General features: G+C 49.1%; 1 protein-coding gene across 1 annotated transcript in view; it reads left to right on the forward strand.

The window, feature by feature from the left end:
* hipk2 (homeodomain interacting protein kinase 2) overlaps window positions 1-20,331 on the forward strand; it is a 69,068-nt gene that overhangs the window by 39,500 nt on the left and 9,237 nt on the right. The window contains exons 3-7 of the mRNA XM_071900282.2: window positions 12,147-12,270; window positions 13,234-13,353; window positions 14,938-15,024; window positions 18,636-18,820; window positions 18,961-19,123. Coding sequence (XP_071756383.1) covers window positions 12,147-12,270; window positions 13,234-13,353; window positions 14,938-15,024; window positions 18,636-18,820; window positions 18,961-19,123 — 679 coding nt within the window. The remainder of the gene's footprint in view (window positions 1-12,146; window positions 12,271-13,233; window positions 13,354-14,937; window positions 15,025-18,635; window positions 18,821-18,960; window positions 19,124-20,331) is intronic.

The raw sequence follows: 20,331 nt of genomic DNA on the forward strand, positions 1-20,331 counted from the left end.
TCAGGTGGCGCTATCAGTTCTTTTTATACTTTGTCATTTGGCTTGTAAACATGACCTTTCCCCCTGGCTGTATCTCTGTTTATAGGTTCTAGACGTGAGGGGGGAAAGGGAGAGCCGGAGAGGATCACATTTAATGGCAATCCGACTAGGCTAGCCTGCAGAAAAAAAACACCTGAGGAGCACTCCATTCATTATCTTTCACAGGTAGCGTTCCCACTTATTAGGCTGGATAAGTGGCTGGGAAGTTAGAGCAAGAAGCCATCCAGTACTTTGAATATTTGAAACCTTTTTTGAATATACTCTCGGCCAGCCGAGTCCTGGCCTCATACCTCCATTTCCCACACTGTATGGCAACGGCGACAGCATCCTCCAACCTCTTGATCAGAGGTGAAGCGTGGATCTTGCTGGATGTTCCCCTCCAAATAATCAGCCTTCCTCACCCTCTCTCTCTCCTGTACAAACCCAAACAAGCAGCATGTTACATTGATTCCCCCTGCTTGTTATGTAGACTCCAGTGATACAAGACAAAGTAAAGGCCTAATCAAGATTATAAATTTCTCTCCCTCCCTCCTTTATCTGACCCATGAATACAGTTAAGCTTCCTCTGCTGAATTATCCCCTCCACAGTGCTTAGGGCGGACGTTGCATTGAAACAGCCAGAATGGATAGTGTAATCTGTTTGAGTTGCTTTCAAATTACTATTTACATGGTACCCAAGCTGTCTGCTTTCACTCTGCACGAGGCTGCAGCGGCAGAGAGGACAACGTCATTTTGTCCATTATAATTGAATCTTCAAGAATTGCAACATGAAAGGGATCATACTATATTGATTGTTAGCGTAGAGTAATTGTTTTTCCCTGGAAAGACAATGGATTGCATATTAAATGCTGAGCGTGGCTTTATTGTTGGTCATGGTACACTCTATAGGGGAAGGGAGAAAATGATCACTCTCTATATGATGGCGGGAAGAAAAACAATACAGGGGTATTGTCATTGAGAGGTGATTAACTGGGACTATACTTACAAATGACTGCAGAGCACCGCTGCTTGGCCAAATTAATTACCTGTCATTGTGACTGATTGTTATTGAAGAAATCTCTCACTATTCATGCCTGCTCTAAGAAAACAGTTCACACTGTATTTCACCATGCCGTGGCAGCACAAACACAAATAGCAATGATTAAAAGCTAAATTAATTTCTGTGCGCCTGTCTGTTCCTGATTCATACGTGGCTCGCCGTCTCTGATAGAGATTTTCTGTGTTCATTTAAAGGAAACAAAAATGAAGCGTATTTGTTGTTGCCTGATGGAGAGAGAGAGAGAGAGAGAGAGAGGAGTGTGGCGTGTATTAAATGAGCATGAGAAACTGCATCTGACCCCTCTTTCACATTTAATTAGCCGTTTGTAGTTTGCACTGGCCATGTGTACTTGCATGGCTGAGTCTTTGAGACAAGAGGACACGAAAACACCTGTCCTCTCGACACAGAATACATCTCTTTTCCTCTCTGTTGCTTTTTTTTAACGGCGTGATAAGCGGCTGTGTTCCTCTCAACACTGATCTGGACGTGACAAATCTGTCCCTCTCATTTACAAAACCCCAAAACACACCGCGCATTATCTCTCTCCCTGCCATTTATCTTAGCATGATGGCTGGCTTGTGATCAGGCTATGAGGGAACGGCTCATTTGTCCAAATTCCTCCATAAAGCCTTAATAATCCTGCTGTTGTTTCTCTACGTGATGACATTTCTAATTCTTGTCAGGGAAGAATGCAGCGTGACGAACGGCGTTAGAGTGTCTGATGGCGCAGCAGGCAGGCGGCATGCTGGGATAGACAGAGGGACAGGAGTCTGAGGAGGGAAGATGCAGAGAGACTTCACCTTTTCTAAAGGACACTCTGGAGGACGTGTGTGTGTGTGTGTGTGTAGGGATCTGTATGCTTATGTGGTTGCGTGATAGCTGTCATATGTCTACGTGTTTATGGCTGTTAATTGTAACGGAGGGTAGGGGAGGGGGGGGTGGGGGGGGTCAGTCATTGTGCTGGATTAAGATCTGACCACATCTGGGTGACAATCTGGATCAGCCTCTCTCAGCCTCTCCTATCCGCTCTCTAATTAACCAGCAGCCTGCTGCACTCCAGGGACTCCCCGAAACACACACACACACACACACACACACACAAAGAGGAAGCAAGAGCAGCACTGTAGCACAGACAGACAGACACGGAGACAGGCAGAGAGGTATGCAGATAGAGAGAAAGAGCAAGCCTGGGGAATCGTATACAGGAGCCCTATCCCTGTGTTAAATTTTTAGAGAGCGAGGGAGCTGTTCCATAGGACCTGTGTGAGGTTTAGTTACAGCTCTCTGCGGTCCTGTAGCTTGTTGTGAGGTAGCGCAGCCTTGGGCACCGAGAATTCATGTCACACACAGCAGAATTTGATTAGGCAGGAGACGGTATTACTGCCCCGACTGGGTGGGAGGAAGGAAGAGGGTAGTGAAACAAGGGATAGTGATGGAGAGAGGGAGGGATGAAGCGGGGTGGGGGGTGAGGGGGGGATGGGTGGAGGTAGAGAAATGTAGTGCATGTATGTGTGTGTGTGTGTGTTGGGGTGGGGTAAGGTGGAGTGGGGATTTATCAGTCTGTGTTGCAAATGTCTCCCCCATGTGCTCTTTCCCTTTCCCCAGAAATAAGGAACTAGTCAACCAGAGCAATGTTTATGATTGAAAGTTTGCGTGTGTGTGTGTGTGTGTGTGTGTGTGTGTGTGTGTGTGCGCGCATGTGTACAAAGCAGGGACTATTGAATGGCAGGGAGACGTGTGCCATTATGATGGGAGGACGGCGTCCCCGTGGCTCCAAGCTATGTTCACAGGCGTCGCATTTCAAATGGCTTTTTGGCGTCTGCTATTTTACCACATATCCAATATGTATGGCTCCGTTGGCTGGCTGCATCGCACTATCCCTCCTCTTTCTCTCTCTCTCTCTCTCTCTCATGACCTCTGTCTTAGTCACCCTAAATCTACCGAATGGGAGCTATTGATGTAATCAGACCATGCCTTTGCCCCGGACTGAATTTTATTGTTCTTTTGAGCCGTGTTGGGCAGGTTATGTTACATCGGCTGTGCGCTGTCGAGTGCTGCGTTTGCCGGCAAGCAACCAAGACAGTACACAGATCAACCAGACAGCACAATATACAGATGAACTGCGAGATAGACAGGGAGGCATACAGTGAGACAGCGAGACATGCTGTGCAGACAGACAGTCAGTCAGTCAGTCGAGCAAGCAGATGAGATTGTGTTTGGTTTGGCCGGCCGTTTACCATTACTGTCATACTGAGTTTTTTCTACTGTATGCTGAAGACTATGCTGTGATAGCATATTAAGCTGTGATATGATGTGCTGTATGTTCGGACTGTGGGCTGCCCTGCCCTGCACTGTGCTGGCCGGCCTGTCTGGCTTTTCTTTTGATTGTATGTCGGCCTCAGATGGAGCTGAGCGAAAGCTTTAAGTCGAGCTGATTGAATCCCTCGTACGCTCTAATTTGCTGGAGTGATCAAGGCTTGGGTTTAAGCGCCCCTCTGCCATGGCCAGACACAATCTCATCTGCCTGACTGACCGTCTGCGTAGCTGTCTGTCCGCACAGTGCGGCTCGCTGTCTCGCTGCCTGTCATGCTGCCTCCCTGTCTGTCTGTCTGTCTGTCTGACTCCCTCTCTTGCATTTTTTTTTTTCCTCTTTCTGTTTTGGTGACTGTCTGGCCAGCCCGCTGACAGACTGGCTTGCTGGTTAAGCTGGTTGACGGAGTGACTACGTCTTAGGATGTATAATAGTGGGTTTGTATTTCTGCTTTTTTGGTTTGACTTCTCCATATCCTAGCCAGCTCTCTGTGTGACCCACATATTTCCTGTGGGCTTGTTGACAGCGGAGAGCGGTGACTAACGGAGTCGGAGGGTGCCATGGCCGTCATACCGAGAGGTCAGCAGCGGGTGGTTCATACTGTCCAAGAAACTGTCCTTGTTCTCTCTTATGAGATATACCTTTTTTTTGCACAGTGTGTCTTATCAATTTCCTATTTTCATGCGGCTGTTATCATTAATGGATTCCAGTGAAGCCTGATTTAGCCTACATTTCCATGGAGACACAAGTGTGACAGAGCAGGGCTGTACATGCCTGAGGGTTGGGTCAGTGTCTGGACAGTGACTGGTGGACCGGCCTAATACTGTCTGACTGTCAGTCCACTACCCTAATAGGGCTTGGAGAGACTGGAGGCTCCCTCTCGGCGTCCCCTGCATCGTCTCTCCAGGCTGTCCGTGCAGACAGCAGCATTGTTTGACAGACACCCTTCATTTACCAATCTTGTCTAAAAACCCTTCCCGGCACTGTTCCCTCTGACAGGCAAGAGAGTATGCTGTATGTGTGTGTGTGTGTGTGTGTGTGTGTGGTGATCGAGAAAGGGCATCCATCTTCCATTGTTGTGCCCACCGCACCCCTTCCTCTCTCTCTCTCTCTCTCTCTCACCTCCCTTCCCCTCCCCCTTCGTCTCCTCCGAACTCCTTCCTCCCTGCCCCCCACCCCTCCACCCTCCACCCTCCACCCCCCCCACCCCCCCATCGAATGAGCTCTGTCCCTGTGACCCCTGCACCAGGCGTCAGGCGGTGGGGGTTGGAGGGTAGTGGTGGTGGGGGGTTGGGGGTGCGGGGGGGGGTGCTGCAGGGAGCCTGTCGGTTGCAGGTGGAAATGAGATGTATTACTGATAGGATCAGCCGCATGCTGGAGAATAATAATAACCACAGGAAAGAGGTAATTACCAACCGGGAACGATGGAGCGCTGCCTGGCCATCTAGACGAACGACTGAGCAGCTCCGTAGCTGCACTCATTGTTTGGTTAGTGTAGATGTTAGCGTTGCTAATGGAGCCTTTAGAGAGCAGAGGGAGAAGAGAGAGGGAGAGAGGGAGGGGCGGGAGGAAAGGGTACTACACTGCTTGTCCTGGGGGGGGGGGGGGCGAATGTATCGGCGGGGCAATACAATATGTGTTTGATGTTCTCTGTGTTATACTTCAACAATGCATCTGATATGTTATCTAACGCTGCTATGAACAGAGTCATTTCTGAAAAACAACCGGTGTTTAGTGACATCGGGCGATGCCGTGTGAGAGAATGTGACATATCCTGTGTGCTAATATTGACCGTGCCACGCTGTGCCGATGGGGCAGCCTGTGCCATGTGTGCCATCAGTGACTAGGGTGGCACTCTGCCCAATGAATATTTCATTATATAAAGTGCCTCAAAGAGAGAGAGCGAGGGGGGAGGACAAGAGTGAGATGGAGAGACTGAGGAAGGGAAGAGAGACGACCTTTGAGTGTACAAGTGCTGCCTACACTGCCTGAACAGCTCTGTATTACAGCCTGCTCTCTCTGAGGCTGAACTGTACCCCAGGTAATGTTGAATCAGCACCTAAACAAGCACAAGCCTGAATGCGGCTGTCACACACACTTTACAGCAATCTCCGCTGATGCATCCGAGTTACTGTAATTATAATTTTCGTTAAACAGTTGAGTTGTTTATATTAGTCTGCAAGTCTCTTCCTATTTCTGGCGCCATCACAAATAACCTTGTCAGAGCTTTTTGCAATGTCATTACAACCCCGTTCTTTTTAGTGACTGTCATTCCCTCTGTATGTTAGATCGCGTTCCATACTTCTGTGAACCCCCCTTTAAACATCCTCCCTCCCCCCTTTCCCTCCTATATGCTTTAGCTCTGGTAATGCACTGCTAGACCTACAGGGAATGCGAATACTTTAACAGGTAAAACAGTGACAGCCTCGTCAGCGCTTTCACTGTGCCTTTTTCTGAGAGAGAGAGAGAGGGGGAGGAAGAAAAAGAGAGAGAGAGGGAGGCCTGTTTTCAGGACCTTGAACGCAAGGAACGTCTCCCCATCTCGCCGAGTGAGAAAACATTTCCCAAGGTCTCTGTAAAAAAGTTTGCCTTGTCCAACTGCCCCCCCCCCCCCCCCCCCCCCCCCCCCCCCCCCCCACACACACACACACACACACACACACACACACACGCACCCCCGCACCCCCCACACCCCCAGGGAGGCCCAGTGACTGCATTTAAATGTCATCTATCTGCCTGCCTAAATGAGCTTTTACTTGATCACTAAAACCTATGCCTGGCTCATACTGTGCAGCAGTGTCTGGTGTATTGAGAGCGGTGGGTGGTTGGGGAGGTAGCGTGTGTGTACGGTGTGTGTGTGTGTGTGTGTGTGTGTTGTGTCGGGGTGGGTTCCTGCAAGCCACAGGTGCACGGCAGGGAATGTAACCCTGCACATTGATTTCACAGTCAGCGACCACCATGCAATAATATCTAGAAAACTGTTTTTTCTATGGTGCGTCTTCAAAGAGGCTGTGCAGGAACCTTCGAGGGCATGAATATGGAGATGAATCTCCTGAGGGGATGGAAGGACGCGGGTGGGGGGAGTGGGGGGTGGGGTGGAGGGGGGGTTCATTCACAGCACCGACCCGAGCCTTTTACATTAGACAAGGGCAAAGCGCGCGATGGAGAAGAGGGGAAGAGGGGAAGGGAAGGGATGAGAGGGAAAGAGAGTAGAAGATAGAGGGGAGAAAAGCCCCATAAATGGCAGCCTCTTTTCTCATGAAGTGCTTTTTCCTGTTACCGGAGAGTTTTCTCTCTCTTTAGCCCCACAGCAAAACACAGTGTTCTCAACACACCCAGCATAAAATCTTATTTACTCCTATATCTCCGCTATAAACGCTGCTCAACCTCCCTGGCTCTTGACTGTGACTTACTTACATAAGGGCCAATGATAAAGCCTTTTAAATGAAAACTAAAAAGATCTGACCTATGCGTGCGTGTGTTTGTAAGTGCTGCGGGGTTCCAGGGATCCGTCAGTCTCCCCGTCTGGAGCCAAGCTAAGGGAAGGTCAGCCTGATGGATATATCCTGACATGCACACAGCCTGTGATGTCACGGCCGGGAATAGCAGCTGTGTGTGTGTGTGTGTGTGTGTGTGGGCTGGCAGGCCAGCCCAGGCACGGTTCAACAGAGCAGAGGGCGGACAGGCGAGCGGGGAGGGAAGCTGTAGCCTGGCCTCGGTGGCCTAGTTTGAAGGGGTTTGAAGGGGTTTTGGCTGGCAGAGGGGGGCGGTGAAGGGGGGGGGTGGGGGCGGTGAGGTGTGGGGGTTGGGGGGAGGTAGGGTTGGTGGTGGTGGTGAAGGGGGTGAGGTGTAGGGGTGGGCTGAGGGGTGGCAGAAGAAAGGCTCCATTCATGAGTCGTGCCATCTCTGGCTCCCAGGGGGACTGGGGCTCATCAATGACCAGGCCAGCTGGGAGGATGTCAGCGCGCAGACATGCTCTCTCTCTCTCTCTCTCTCTCTCTCTCTCTCTCTCTCTCTTCTCTCTCTCTCTCTCTCTCCCTCTCTCTCTTCTCCCACCCTCCCTCTTTCTTTTGTCAAGGGCCAGTGCCGTCAGAGCCGCTAGCCCGAACACTGAGGCCTCTCATTCGACTGGGCGCCATTGAAACACAGAGAAAGCAACTGGCTGGCCGGTGGTTTGCACACCGTCTGTACTGTATGCCACATGTATGGTCTGTGCTGAGACGCTCAGCACCTCCCCTCTGAAAGGCACTGTCTGTGGTAGCCATGCCAGCTGGAGATGGGCTGGGTGGGGTACAGCTTAAAGGGTGATAAATTGGCAGCGCCAGCTGAATCTGGCGTACCCAGATGGTATATCCAAACGCCTCCAACGGTTTCTGGAACTTTCCAGGTGACAAGAGCTTACTTATTCTGTCTTTGGCCAACGAGGATAGTGACACCGACAGACAAAACAGTGATTTTATACGGGCATAGAGTAAGACATTCCTCTTCTGTGTGTGAGCGCCTTGCAATACCACAGATCTTTGTTTACCAGTGAGTCAAACACCAGGATGTGGTGACTCAACAGCTGGCTGGCGCGTGTTCTGGTGTCTGTTTTTACCTGCAAAACCAAGGAAACACTGATCATATTCCTGTCGATAATACTACTACTAATGGACGCTGGACTACTGTCCAGCTTCAACGATTAGAGACGGTCATATCTGCGTGATTTGTCAATCACTTCTGTGCTAGTACTAAGGTGAGGAAAGGAGGACAGGAAAGGAATGAGGTTTGCGAGCAGCGCAGATGTGTGTGCTGTTTATCACTGCCAGTGAAAGGCCTGCATCAGCAGCAGCTGTGGGGTGTTTTGCATGCGATGGCAGTGGTGCGTTCGTAGGGGCAGATTTGCATTTGTGGTTTTATATCATGAGCAGAAATGTTACTCCCTCTCTCTTCCTTCCTCCCTTCCTTTTCTCTCTCTCTTCCTCTCTCTTTCTCTGAACTGGAGGGGCGCTCTGTGAGGGCAGGGAAACCATGAGAACGGCCCGAGAGAGTAGAGTTTATAACCCAGGAAGGTTCAGGCTGAAATGGATCCAAGCATAACATCAGCACTAACAGATCGCTCCGTCACCCGCAAGGGCAAGGACCATGTGGTCATAACGCGCGCTCACACACACACAGAGTCGCACAGACACACACTGCACCGCGGCTAAAGACCTAGCACTAATTGCACCCTAATTTAAATAGGGTGGTTGAAGTTGCCTGTTATAAAAGCCACACTTCCATGACATCAAACGTGGCACCGCGTCAACCGCGGAAAACAACATTGCCCTCTGCACAGCCGACAGTCTCGCTTGTTTGTGAGCTTGCATGAATTTCGTGCTATGATGATGATGATGATGATGATGATGATGATATTCCAGAGGTGGGGATGGTATTGGTGAAGAGGGGAAAGTGGAAGGCCCCGTGGTCTGAGCGCGCATGTGTCGACCGGAGTCTCCGTGAAACCGGGAGTCCGTCTGATGAAAGAGTTTCCCCCGGCTTTCATCTCCACAGTGCATTCTGATGGGGAGAATTTCCTCGCAGCTCGCTGAAAAACAACTTGATATTGTGAGAACAGCCTATCCCTTCGCAGGCTGCAATGGATCATGCATATCTTCTGTCTCGCAGAGTCAAGTGGGCTTTTTTGGGAGAGCTCATACTCATGAACTGGTGGGGGCGGGGCAGTATATCCATTTAATTATGTCTTGAGGTAAACAATGTGGATGGAGTGCTGTCCATTTCTGCAATGATTATTAACTTCTTCACAGACAGCATTATGTATAATGTGTAGTACAAATATGTTAAAATGTGAGTGTAGTGGTCTAAAATGAGTTATTGCTTTAAAAAAAGATGTGTTCAAGTGATTTAACAATATTTTTGGAACATTCTAAACTGGGCCATAATATTGTGTGTGTGCGTGTGTGTGTGTGTGTGTGTCTGTGTGTATTATGGATTCTCGATCAAGTTTGATGGAGTGCATCTCCTGCTGGAGGGAAAAGGGACAAGCAACCTGACAGACCAATGACATCCTTCACATTTTTCCCTTTCCTATTCATATTCCTTTGCAGTGTGTGTGTGTGTGTGTGTGTGTGTGTAGCTGTGTGTGCCTGTGCCTGTGTGTGCGCGGCCATTATGTGTTCCCTCTCCCTCATGTCCAGAGTGAAACCCCAGGCAGTCTAACAGTCTGTCGGGAGGAGGATTGCGCTGACCCACGGTCCCGCTGTCCATCTCGCTGTTTTTTTTTTTTTTCTTCTTTCGTTCCTCCCTCCCTTCATGCTCTTCTCTACCTTCAGCAGACCATGCTCTGCCCACTGCTATCTCCTCCTAGCAGGCTCCTTTATGCCTCTTTGGCAGCCCCTTGATAGACGTCCCGGCTCATTGTGTGTGAAGGTGTCTTTGTATTGGTGTGTAATGGAGCCCTAAGATACTGTTGCTAGAGTGTTGTCTTGGTGTCTGTTCCACCGCTGGCCCCGAGACCCCAATAACCACCCTCTGTGACAGGAGCTCTTCACTGCGCCAGGCACTGGCCCTCCTCATTTGCTTTATCTGTGTCTCTCTGGGTCGCTCTCTTTCTCCATCTCTCTCTCTCTCTCTCTCTCTCTCTGTCTCTCTCTCTCTGTCTCTCTCTGTCTCTCTCCTTCCCTCTTGTTCCTATCATTTTCTCTTTGCCTATCCTTTTGGACTCTTCTATCTCTTCTGATCGTAGGTCCCATATAATTCACAGGGGATTAGCTATATATATATACTGTATATTAGCTGTATCTCAATTGCCTGTGCCCTCTTGTTGCTCCCTCTAGTGTCAGAGAGCAGTGAATAAGGGGCAGGGGCTACAGTTGGAAATTTGCTTTTAAGTATGTTAAGTATGCTCATTCATTCTCCTCCGAATGCTCCAGCTGCCCTCACACCGTTCACCCATCACCCCCCTACAGGCCTATAAAGTCCTATATAGTCCCCCGTCCTCCCCCCAACCATGCTGTTTTCCACATTCTCTGTTTCCCCGGTGCCCGCGGTTCCAGCGGGCCCGAGGCCAGGCCCCCTCGTTTCTCTCTCTCTCTCTCTCTCTCTCTCCCCGTCCCGAACGCTGCCAGAGCCCGCCTCGGCTTAGCGGGAAGCGCTAGCCCGGTTGCCATGGCGACGGCAGGCAGCGTTGGGAACTCGGCGAGGGGGGCGCAAGAGGCAGGCAAGAGACTGAGGCAGAGACGAGATCAGCCCTAAAGCTTCGGCGGTCTGTGCGTCATGCCGTTAGCACATGTTAGCTGCTGGTGCATTTTTGTGACGGAGAGGATGTTCGGTTTCTCTACTTCAGTCCAGATTGAAGTCTTAGACAGGACAGGACTTGATACTGTACTCACACAATGGAGACTTTTTGCTGTTTCAAACTTTTTGGGGGGATTTTTTGGTGCTAAATGTTCCTCATAGGATTCAGTTTAATACCAAAAAAGGTTCCCCCTATGATGATCACAGTCTTTTTTTTTTGCTGCTTTGGGTTTTAGAGTGCAGAGTCATTCTGCGTGTTTGGTTATTTAGAGCCCCATCAGAGACGTTAGCTCATAAGAACTATATTAGAGCCGTTCTGACAGGACATAAAGTGTGTTGAGGCAGTTCCAATGAAATTTGGGAATCGTTTGGGTCCGTTGTGGTACTCAAATAACTGAAACAATATTTTTCTTTTTCATCAAATCATACAGTAGATATTTATCTCTCGTCTGCCTGAAATAGTCTCTCTGTGTATCAGCATATCTGTGTGTGTGTGTGTGTGCGCCTGGGAAAGATCGGCGTCTGGGAATTAGGCATTGGCATTATTAACTCAAATGTACTAAAAGCCCGGACGAAGCCTATTGCATGCTCTTGAGGATATTTATGTTGGTTTTATTTTTCATGGCATAATCGTTTCCACATTGCTTTGTGGCAGAGTGGCTGTGGTCCATGATAATTTAGCTGAGTTCCCTAAACATCGGCCAGTCTCCCATGTCTGACTCCCAGAGATGGGGCTCGGTGATTGGTGGCGCTCCTATGGCTTATCAAGCAGTTTGAAGTCGCCACTTTGGAGCTCGCCAAAATAAGTGACATGTGAAGGGGAATAAAAAAGAAACAAGGTGTTCACTTCCACTTTAATGAAAATAAATCTCAGGTTCTTTTTTCAAGGCCGCATGCAGAGATCAATGTCAAGATAACACATTAGCCCTCAGATGTAACAGATTGATCGTGTGGAACAGTGTGGCACTATGTGTGTGTGTGTGTGTGTGTGTGTGTGTGTGTGTGCGTGTTGTCTAATTAAATCTTGTTGGCTTTGGGAATGTCGTTAAAATCTGCAGAGGGTCTGCGACTCACTCCTACACACGCTGCACACATACTCCCATTTCCTCCCCTGACCCGGCGTACTACACTGGGCCGCTCTCCACCGGCTCCAGACGAGGTGTGAAAAGAAAATGAATGCGGCTCCCTCACCCGCCTTTCCCACACATGACCTTGTATTGAAGTCGAAGATGTAGCCAAGTCTCTGTGAAGTCTCGACTGGCAGCGTCTACGTCGGTCACAGCAGATTCCCAGTTACAGCGCTTACATTCGCTTTGCTGTAAAACGTACTCGTGGGTTTCCCGCAGCTCGGCGAAGACGCAAGCTCAGTCCAGCTCAGTCTGGTTTGGTGCATTTAACATAAAGAAACAAGGGTCAGAAGCCTACTTGTCGGTCTTTTGGTTGTCTGTTATTTAACCACGCTGTGTGTTTCTCTGTCCGCAGGGCTCCGGAGATCATCCTGGGCCTGCCGTTCTGTGAGGCCATAGACATGTGGTCCCTGGGCTGTGTGATAGCTGAGCTCTTCCTGGGATGGCCCCTCTACCCCGGGGCCTCAGAGTACGACCAGGTAAGACCCAGGGTGACGTAAAAACAGAACATGATGACCGTACGCTTGCCCGGGCCCGTCTGTCTGCCGTTTATGCTCTGACTGTGACTCTGTCGTCCCGTGAAAACCATCTAACTCCAATTTTGGTGATTTTCACTTCAGTTGAAGGATTACATGCTCCTCAGAGGGTTGGGAAAATTCTCCGACCTCTTGGGCTTATGAAACCAAAAGAAAAGTCAAAAATGCATTGTGATCAAGCTAAAACAAGGCTGTTTTTCTCAGCTCCTGACATTTTGGAGATACAGGGGCTAATCGTGTGTTTGCGGGTGCTAGCACACCCCTATACCGTATGCGCGTGTTTGTTTGGGTGCATTTGTGCGTGCATGCTCCCTTGTGCGTGGGTGTGCGTCTGTGTGTGCGTGTGCATTTATGTTTGTGTGTAAGCAGTGTGTGTGTGTGTGTGTGTATGGGGGGGGTTCTCCAATCCTCCTGACAGCCACTGATGATTCTTGTGCAGCCTCCCTGTTTATCTGAACAGATGCCACGGAGCCACTTGTCCAATTAGCGCAGCCCCTGTGCTCCAGAGCAAGACATCGCTGTGTTCCCCCCCTCTCTCTATCAGTCAGACGAGGCTCAGTGGGAAAGCCTTGAGCAAGTTGCGCTCCGTCGCAGAACAAGCGCGCCTGATTTTTCACAAGCCCCGAAACTTAGCAAAGTGTCTCATTTACAAGTCTCAAATCAATCTTTGCGTCTTTGACTCTTGAGCGGAGGTCATGTTTGGGTGATGTGCACATTTCAGTCTGAGCAGCTCGGGGCGTTAATGTCAGCCGAGATTTGCCAAAAGGACAAAGTTGGCGTCTTTGTCCTCAACAGGAAAGATTCATAGTGCCCAATTAAATGCGGCTTATGCTTCACTCCTGCATATCAGTGTTGTGGTCGTTAATGTCAGCTTCATATGCATTTTTTTCATCCCCTGTCCTGCAGATCCGGTACATCTCGCAGACGCAGGGTCTGCCGGCCGAGTATCTGTTGAGCGCAGGGACAAAGACCACCAGGTTCTTCAACAGAGACCCGGACTCCACCTACCCCCTCTGGAGACTTAAGGTAGGAGCGTATGCCGACGCTGGATGCACGCACTCTCTCTATCTACGGTGCCAGGAACATCAAAAGACCGGGGCGATATGTCAAGGAGAGCGAAAGCCGCGCCGACCCTAGCTTTGGCGTCGATATATCCCAGAAACCCCTCGCTACGCCGCGTGAGGCATCGACAGCCCGGTCGCTGGCTCCAAACAAAGTGAGAGGGTAATGAGAGCAAAATGGATCTGTGTGAGAGGATTTGGCAAATGGAAGCGCAGCCTGATGAATCCAGCTCAGGAGGTGTCTGCTCAAACCCCCCCCCCCTCCCCTCCCACTGTCCCTCTATGTAGGCCACTCAATAAGGAGGCCCGCTTCCCTTCTGTTTTCCCCCTCATTAACTTTGGGGTTGAACTTTGGCGCGCCACGCGGCGAATCCGCACACGTAGTTCTCGACTGTATCGAACGCGTCCCGCGAATACTGATCCATCTCTGTGGGGTATGACTATGTTTATGCCCTGTCCGCTCCCCCAGTGCCTGCGCATTGATCTCTCGCTCTCTCTTCACAACGTATTTCTTTCTTATCCGCGCCGACCGAATCACAGCAACATACCACACTGACAGCAATTGATGTTCCTCGCATCCTTTGCACTTCAAATGGAGAAAGCAGACTGTACAGTACATGCTGTGGAGTCAGACAGCTGCCCATGGGCTTATAGTGGTTGTCAGGTAAAAAAAAAAAAAAGTGCATCTCCAAGTTTGATGATTTTCATGTTTTCACTTGAATTTGAGGATCGCACAGTGGCTTGGGAAAATGTTATGACCCTTGGGCTTATGAAACCCTGTCAAAACTCATTAATCACTCATAATATATCATTGTGTTAACATTTTGTGATTTTCAAAAGGGGGGGTTTAATGAATTCCATTTTTGACATTGACATTTTTGGCGATACGAATTCAGATTCACCTGACGGCAGCATTGTGGAAAAAATAGAAAGATACAATACTGTCTTTGGCATGTGGAAAAATCAAACGTCCAGGCATCCTAACCACGTTTTTTTTTTCCATTCTGAGAGACACAGGTTATGAGTGTGTGTGCACAGACACACTCAGTCTGTAAGAGTAATTGCTCAGCTTTAATTTGACCTTGCCATGTGTTTCCATGTAACAGCAGCTGTGTTGCTTTTCTGATTGTAATTAAAAATATCATTGCATGTGTTTGGTCAGGAGGATTCCTAAGCTGATACAGATTAGTTTTGTGTATGTGTGTGTACTTTTTGTAAGATTGAGTGTGTGTGTCTGTGTGTGTGTGTGTGTGTGCATTTATCAAGTATATGTGCATTTGTGTAAAACCTGAGCTGTGTGTGTGCAGTGCAGGATGTACGTTCTGTATATTGTCTCATACAGAGTGTGTGCCTCCACAGGCGCTCTCCCCCGTCTTCCCTGGCTGCTAGATGAGTGTTTGTGTGCTACCCCAGGGTTGCTCAGAGGGCAAGCCGAGTCCTGCTGCACATCAACAACAAGAGGCTGTAATGAGCCAAATGTAAATAGTGTGTTTCCAGAGGGGAAGTGTGATGGGATCTGAGAGGAACATCTGCTTTTTGTCTCCCGCAGACTCCGGAGGACCACGAGGGCGAGACGGGGATCAAGTCCAAGGAGGCCCGCAAGTACATCTTCAACTGCCTGGATGATATGGCGCAGGTATGCCGTTAACAGTATTACAAAGCACAGCTCTCCCAATAAGCCTATCATTTCCTTATGGTCTATCTTTTTCGATGCGGACACTTCTGCCTGTCTTTCATTTGAGGCTTCCACTGATGAGGCCATTCCAAGTCCCCGACAAGTTCGATCAATCACGCCCCGACAATTATCGTTCAAATACTTGAAACCTTTTCAAATATATATCCCGCCGAGGCCTGATCCCCAGATGCCGCGTAGCTCCTCCGCCGTATAGAGTTCTACTGCGAGAAATGAAAGCAGCTGTTCGCCGAAAAAAAAAACCCTTCCTCAACTCCTGCTTCTGCTCTTCATTTTGTTTAACCGCCATCTAATAACTTACAGACAGACGCTGGAGCTGAACATGTGGTCAGCTCGTTTAGCGTGTTTGATGTGTACAGTTTGCTTTCTTATTTAAGCGTGAGTGTGTGTTGTGGCCGTGTCCTCACTTTGCACGTCTCTGCAGTACATGTATGTATGTATGTATAGGGCATGAAAACAAAATAGTGTACTCTCGCTCTATCTCTCCCTGACACACACACACACACACACACACACACACACACACACGCACACACATTCCAGAAGGTTCCATCCAGTCAGGCGGGCTTGCTCAGCGGGACACACACTATGTTGTGTCTGCATGACTCAGCTGGTTAGCCTCGCTCTCCCTGCAGCCCTAGATTTCCACATTAGAGAACACCTGTGGGAATCTTTTTTTGTTTAGGACATGTTACGTAACCCCTAGGAAGCGACTTATACACCAGGCCCCGATGTGGAAAAGCACTGCCACTAAACAGGACTACGTCTGATGTCACGTTCCCCTGTTACTCAGTCTGCATTCAGCTCTAACCACGGTGGGAAAGTTCACATTCAGCCATGACATTTTGATAGCACATGCCTGACAGTGAGATGATAGCGAGTCTATGTTTTGTTCGCCCTCACTTGGCCAAAATACTGGTTCTGCTGGCTGGCATGCCAGTAGGGATGGAAAATTACAATCTTTTTCCCAGGCCCTTAGAATCTCCCGCAGTCCTCCTCTCTTGTCATCGCGTTCCTCGATCCTGCCTCCGATAACGACCGGCCGAGAGATGAGACGGGAGTTAAGCAGGTGAATTATGTCTGTTGGAATATGGTAATCTTGGTGCACAACCGGCAGCCTCTTGAAATCGTCCATGTGGACAAGCAACACGTCGTTACTTTAGTGATGGAGACAATTAGGGTTGTCCAGCAGTGCCCAGGGCCGCTGTCGGGCCTGTCTGGCATAACAATGCTGTCGGCTTGGCTAGTATCTCTGCCTGGGCTCATTGAATTTACAGTTTACACACACACACACACACACACACACACACACACACACACACACACACACACACACAGAGTGCAGGGTTTAATGAAACCAACCTGCACTGGTATAATATCCCCTGGGTCATTTCCATCTCCTACGCTTCAAGCTGTATGTCCCGTATTCTTCTCAGTGTTGCAGCTAGAGTCAGCTTACTATCAAAACACAGGAGGAGATAGAGCAGAGCTGCCCGGGCTTAATGTGGGAGAAAACCGCCTATTTTGCCCCATCTCGGAATCGAGACCGTATAAACAAGTCAGCATTGTGGACATCTGTTTCCGCGTGTATAATGGATGATATAGCTGAAGGCTCTGAAAGACAGAGGGGCTCGGTGCCAGGAACAGATAATGAACCTCCCTCTCGGTCGTGGGAAATGTGGGGAGGCTTTAGTCGCGAGTATATCTAATTTGAGTAAATCAGAGACCAACTTACTGCGAATGCAAGACCCCGCTAGAGGCCTGCTGTGGATGGAGGGTGGGCCGGAACTACTTGAAAATGGATCCACTTTGATCCGCAAAACCCTCGATATCTCTGTGGCAGTTGTTGAGTGAAGGAGTGACGAAGCCGTGGCAGGAGGAGACAGCAGGAGAGAGGCGAAGTGAATTAGAACGGTGCTCAACGCGGTGTTCGCCTCATCCTCCATGCCCCTTTCTAAATTCGCCCGTCCCGTCGTCCGCGATTCCTCCCGCTGAAACCCGAGTTTATTTGTAAATCTGCGCTTGTCCTACATTAAGCCTCGTGTCGCATAAGCGGGGGAAGTCGGAGGCCGCGCTGTGCAGAAGACAGGCCCGCATGCCTGGCTCCACATCTCCCGAGGCGTAGCCCGATCTGTCCCACCGCTCGACATCTGCCATCTCTGCCCTCACTCCGGAGTGGCATGTCACCGCTCCTCACGACACAGATGTGGCTCCGCAAACAGCCATCGACATGCGGGACACGCAAGGCCGGCCGTATTAGTCGAAGCTCCTTTTCTTTACCTTTTTTCTTTTGTGACTCATTTTCATTTAAAGATCAGTAAATGTCAGCTATCTACTGTTGAATGCTACTGAAATCTATGAAAATATCCTTTCCTTCTAGTAATGTCAAATACCTGTAGTTAATGGATTGTGATAGTAATATTTTTTATTTGTTAGCAATGTTTTTTTATTTGCTGCGATGCTTGCAGCTCGCACAGTTTGATTGCTGCAGCGCACCTCAGCCGCCTGCCACACATTTGCAAGCAAACCGTGTACATTTCCCAAAGTCATCTCTTCCACTAGCAGAGGACAATGTGATTATTTCTCACCTCATTCTGCAGATTATTCCTTTATCACGGCCAGCGGAGATGGCAAGCAGAGAGGAATGGTTACAGAGCCTGAATAACCTGCATAGGGGAAGAGAATTGAATCAGATTTGTGGTGTTGACTGGCAGCACATCTGATAGCCCCTGGAGCAGGCCTACAGATAAGCGCTGCGTCTTTATGAGAAACAGGCCTGCTATCCCTGCATGGCAATCACAATAAACAAGGCTGCCTGTCTGTTGCCGCTGTCCCCGTCTCTGTCCTAGCGCTGCCGGTCTCAGACATTCTGCCTGCTCACTGAAGACCAGACCTCCACCGTGACCTTGTCTCAGTCCCCGATGTCCTCGGTCACAACCCCGAAAAGCATCAGCCCCCTGCCTCGCAAATCAATCCCTGCTAGCTATGCAGCTTTCCATTTGAGCAGAAATCCGCTGCTGTGCCCAGTATTTATCCACAACCTCAGCCGCAATGTTTAATACAGATGAAGCAACAAGATGTTCCGAGGCAGCTTCCCAGAAGTGCCTCAGAGAGTATTTAGGTTAAGTTGTCTCGTGTCAGCTTTTTTCGGGGGGGGGGGGGGGGGGGCACCCACAAAATGGTGTCCTTTGTGAAAGGGTTTTTAACGAGTAACCAATGGCAGCATTTATTGAGTTCAATTTTTTTGTTTGTTTTCACTTCTCGGGAATAGATAAAAATCTCAGCAAAGGCGCCAGGAGATATTTCAAGTGGTGCTATGAATACTAGTGCAAATGTTTATAATGTCACTAAGGTGCAAGGTTATCACTGGGCTCTGTGACACGCAGACTGACACCCTAACTGATGAGGCCTTGAGAGTATTAATAGGCCTCTCTGTGGGAATAAACTGCCGGAGAGATTTTTCTCTGTCAGCCTGCAGGAACAGAGACCTTGAATACTCAATCAGCCATTTAGGATTGAAACGGTAACGCCGGTGTGCGATTGTGTGTCTGCAGGTGAATATGACTTCGGATCTGGAGGGGAGCGACATGCTAGCGGAGAAGGCCGACAGGAGAGAGTTCATCGACTTGTTGACCAAGATGCTGACCATCGACGCGGACAAGAGGATCACCCCTATCGAAACCCTCAACCACCCCTTTGTCACTATGTCACATCTCCTCGATTTCCCCCACAGCACACAGTACGGCTTCACAGTTGTCCCTTTTCTTGTTTATATGATTACAAACTGTGAAATAACATCTGACTCTCTCATAAGACATAGCACTCATTTCTCTTCTGTCTTATTTATCTCTCTCCCTCTCTCTCTCTCTCTCTGTGCAGTGTGAAGTCGTGCTTCCAAAACATGGAGATCTGTAAGCGCCGTGTGAACATGTACGACACGGTCAACCAGAGCAAGACGCCCTTTATCACCCATGTGGCCCCCAGCACCTCCACCAACCTCACCATGACCTTCAACAACCAGCTTAACACTGTGCACAGCCAGGTACGGCCGCGCCGCCGCCGCCGCTGTCAAAGAGCCATTGTGAAAAATAAATGTCTTCATTCATCAGCATGCTATTCAGCAAGCCCTGTTGAATGCTTCTATGCTGTCAATGACAAGTATGTAAATTAGCGTCGCTTTGATTTAGTTTTGTGTGTTTGCGCATGATGTTGCGATAAAACTATGATTTACATAATGGCACGTAAGGACAGAAATCATGCAGGAGGGCTCTCAGAAACACATAGGTTGAAAGAACAGAAAAATGCATCGTAAACAACATAATTAGGAACAACCAAATTAAGTATATGTGAGCTATAATATGAATACATTCACAATAAGGCACAGATAATATAATCAGCTGCCCTGCATACAAGGAAAATATATGTATATGTGCATATGAAACACAATGGAAGGTTCACGGCCAAGCCAAAGCTCTAGAAAAAATATTCAGTATGCAATGTATTCATACAGCCAATCTAATGCTGTCTTATTCAAATAGCTGCGTTTTATCCATCCGCCATCACATCGGCCACCGCTAAGATTCTCCTGTCAGTAGTTTGAGTGGCTTAGCAGCCTGCGAGGCTCCGTTTGTCTGTCTGTTTATCTGTTATTCTCTTCCTTCTATTTGTTTTTGTTTTCTATCTGCTCTTTTGCCCGTCTGCCTGCGCGTCTCTGCGCTCGCGGGCCTGTCTCTCTGCCTCCCTGCATATCTATCTGTCTGCCCGCATTGCTGTCTGTGCCTCAGGTCCTGTGGGATTGTCACAAAGTGCTGATTACACACATGACAAGCCCCACTTCCTGCTTGCCTTGCATTCTGGGGCTTTCAGGCCTTAAGAATCCCTTTACCAGGCTTCCTCTCTTTTTCCCCCTCCTCTCTCTCTCCTCTCCTCCTTCTCTCCCTCTCCTCCCATCTCCCTGGGTTTAGCCCGTGGTGCTTTACCACTTCGTCCCCGTACAGTCTGTGAATCGAAACTGCTGACTTTCGGGCTTCTGCCGGAATCACCGAGCGTCGCCGTGCAAGGTTTTCCAGATTGTGCTTGGTTACAAATCCAGCTCTTTTTTCTCTCCCTCTCTCTTTAGTAAACAGAGTTCTTTATCACCAACTATATCGAGCCAGCTCACACTGTGCAGCATGCGACAAAAACCCAATCTTGCTGTGATTTAAATGGATTAACATTCCCTCAGCTTGTCTTTCCTGCGCTTTGCTCTGA

Source organism: Centroberyx gerrardi, chromosome 4 (genome assembly GCF_048128805.1).
Source record: "Centroberyx gerrardi isolate f3 chromosome 4, fCenGer3.hap1.cur.20231027, whole genome shotgun sequence".
NCBI lineage: Eukaryota > Metazoa > Chordata > Actinopteri > Beryciformes > Berycidae > Centroberyx > Centroberyx gerrardi.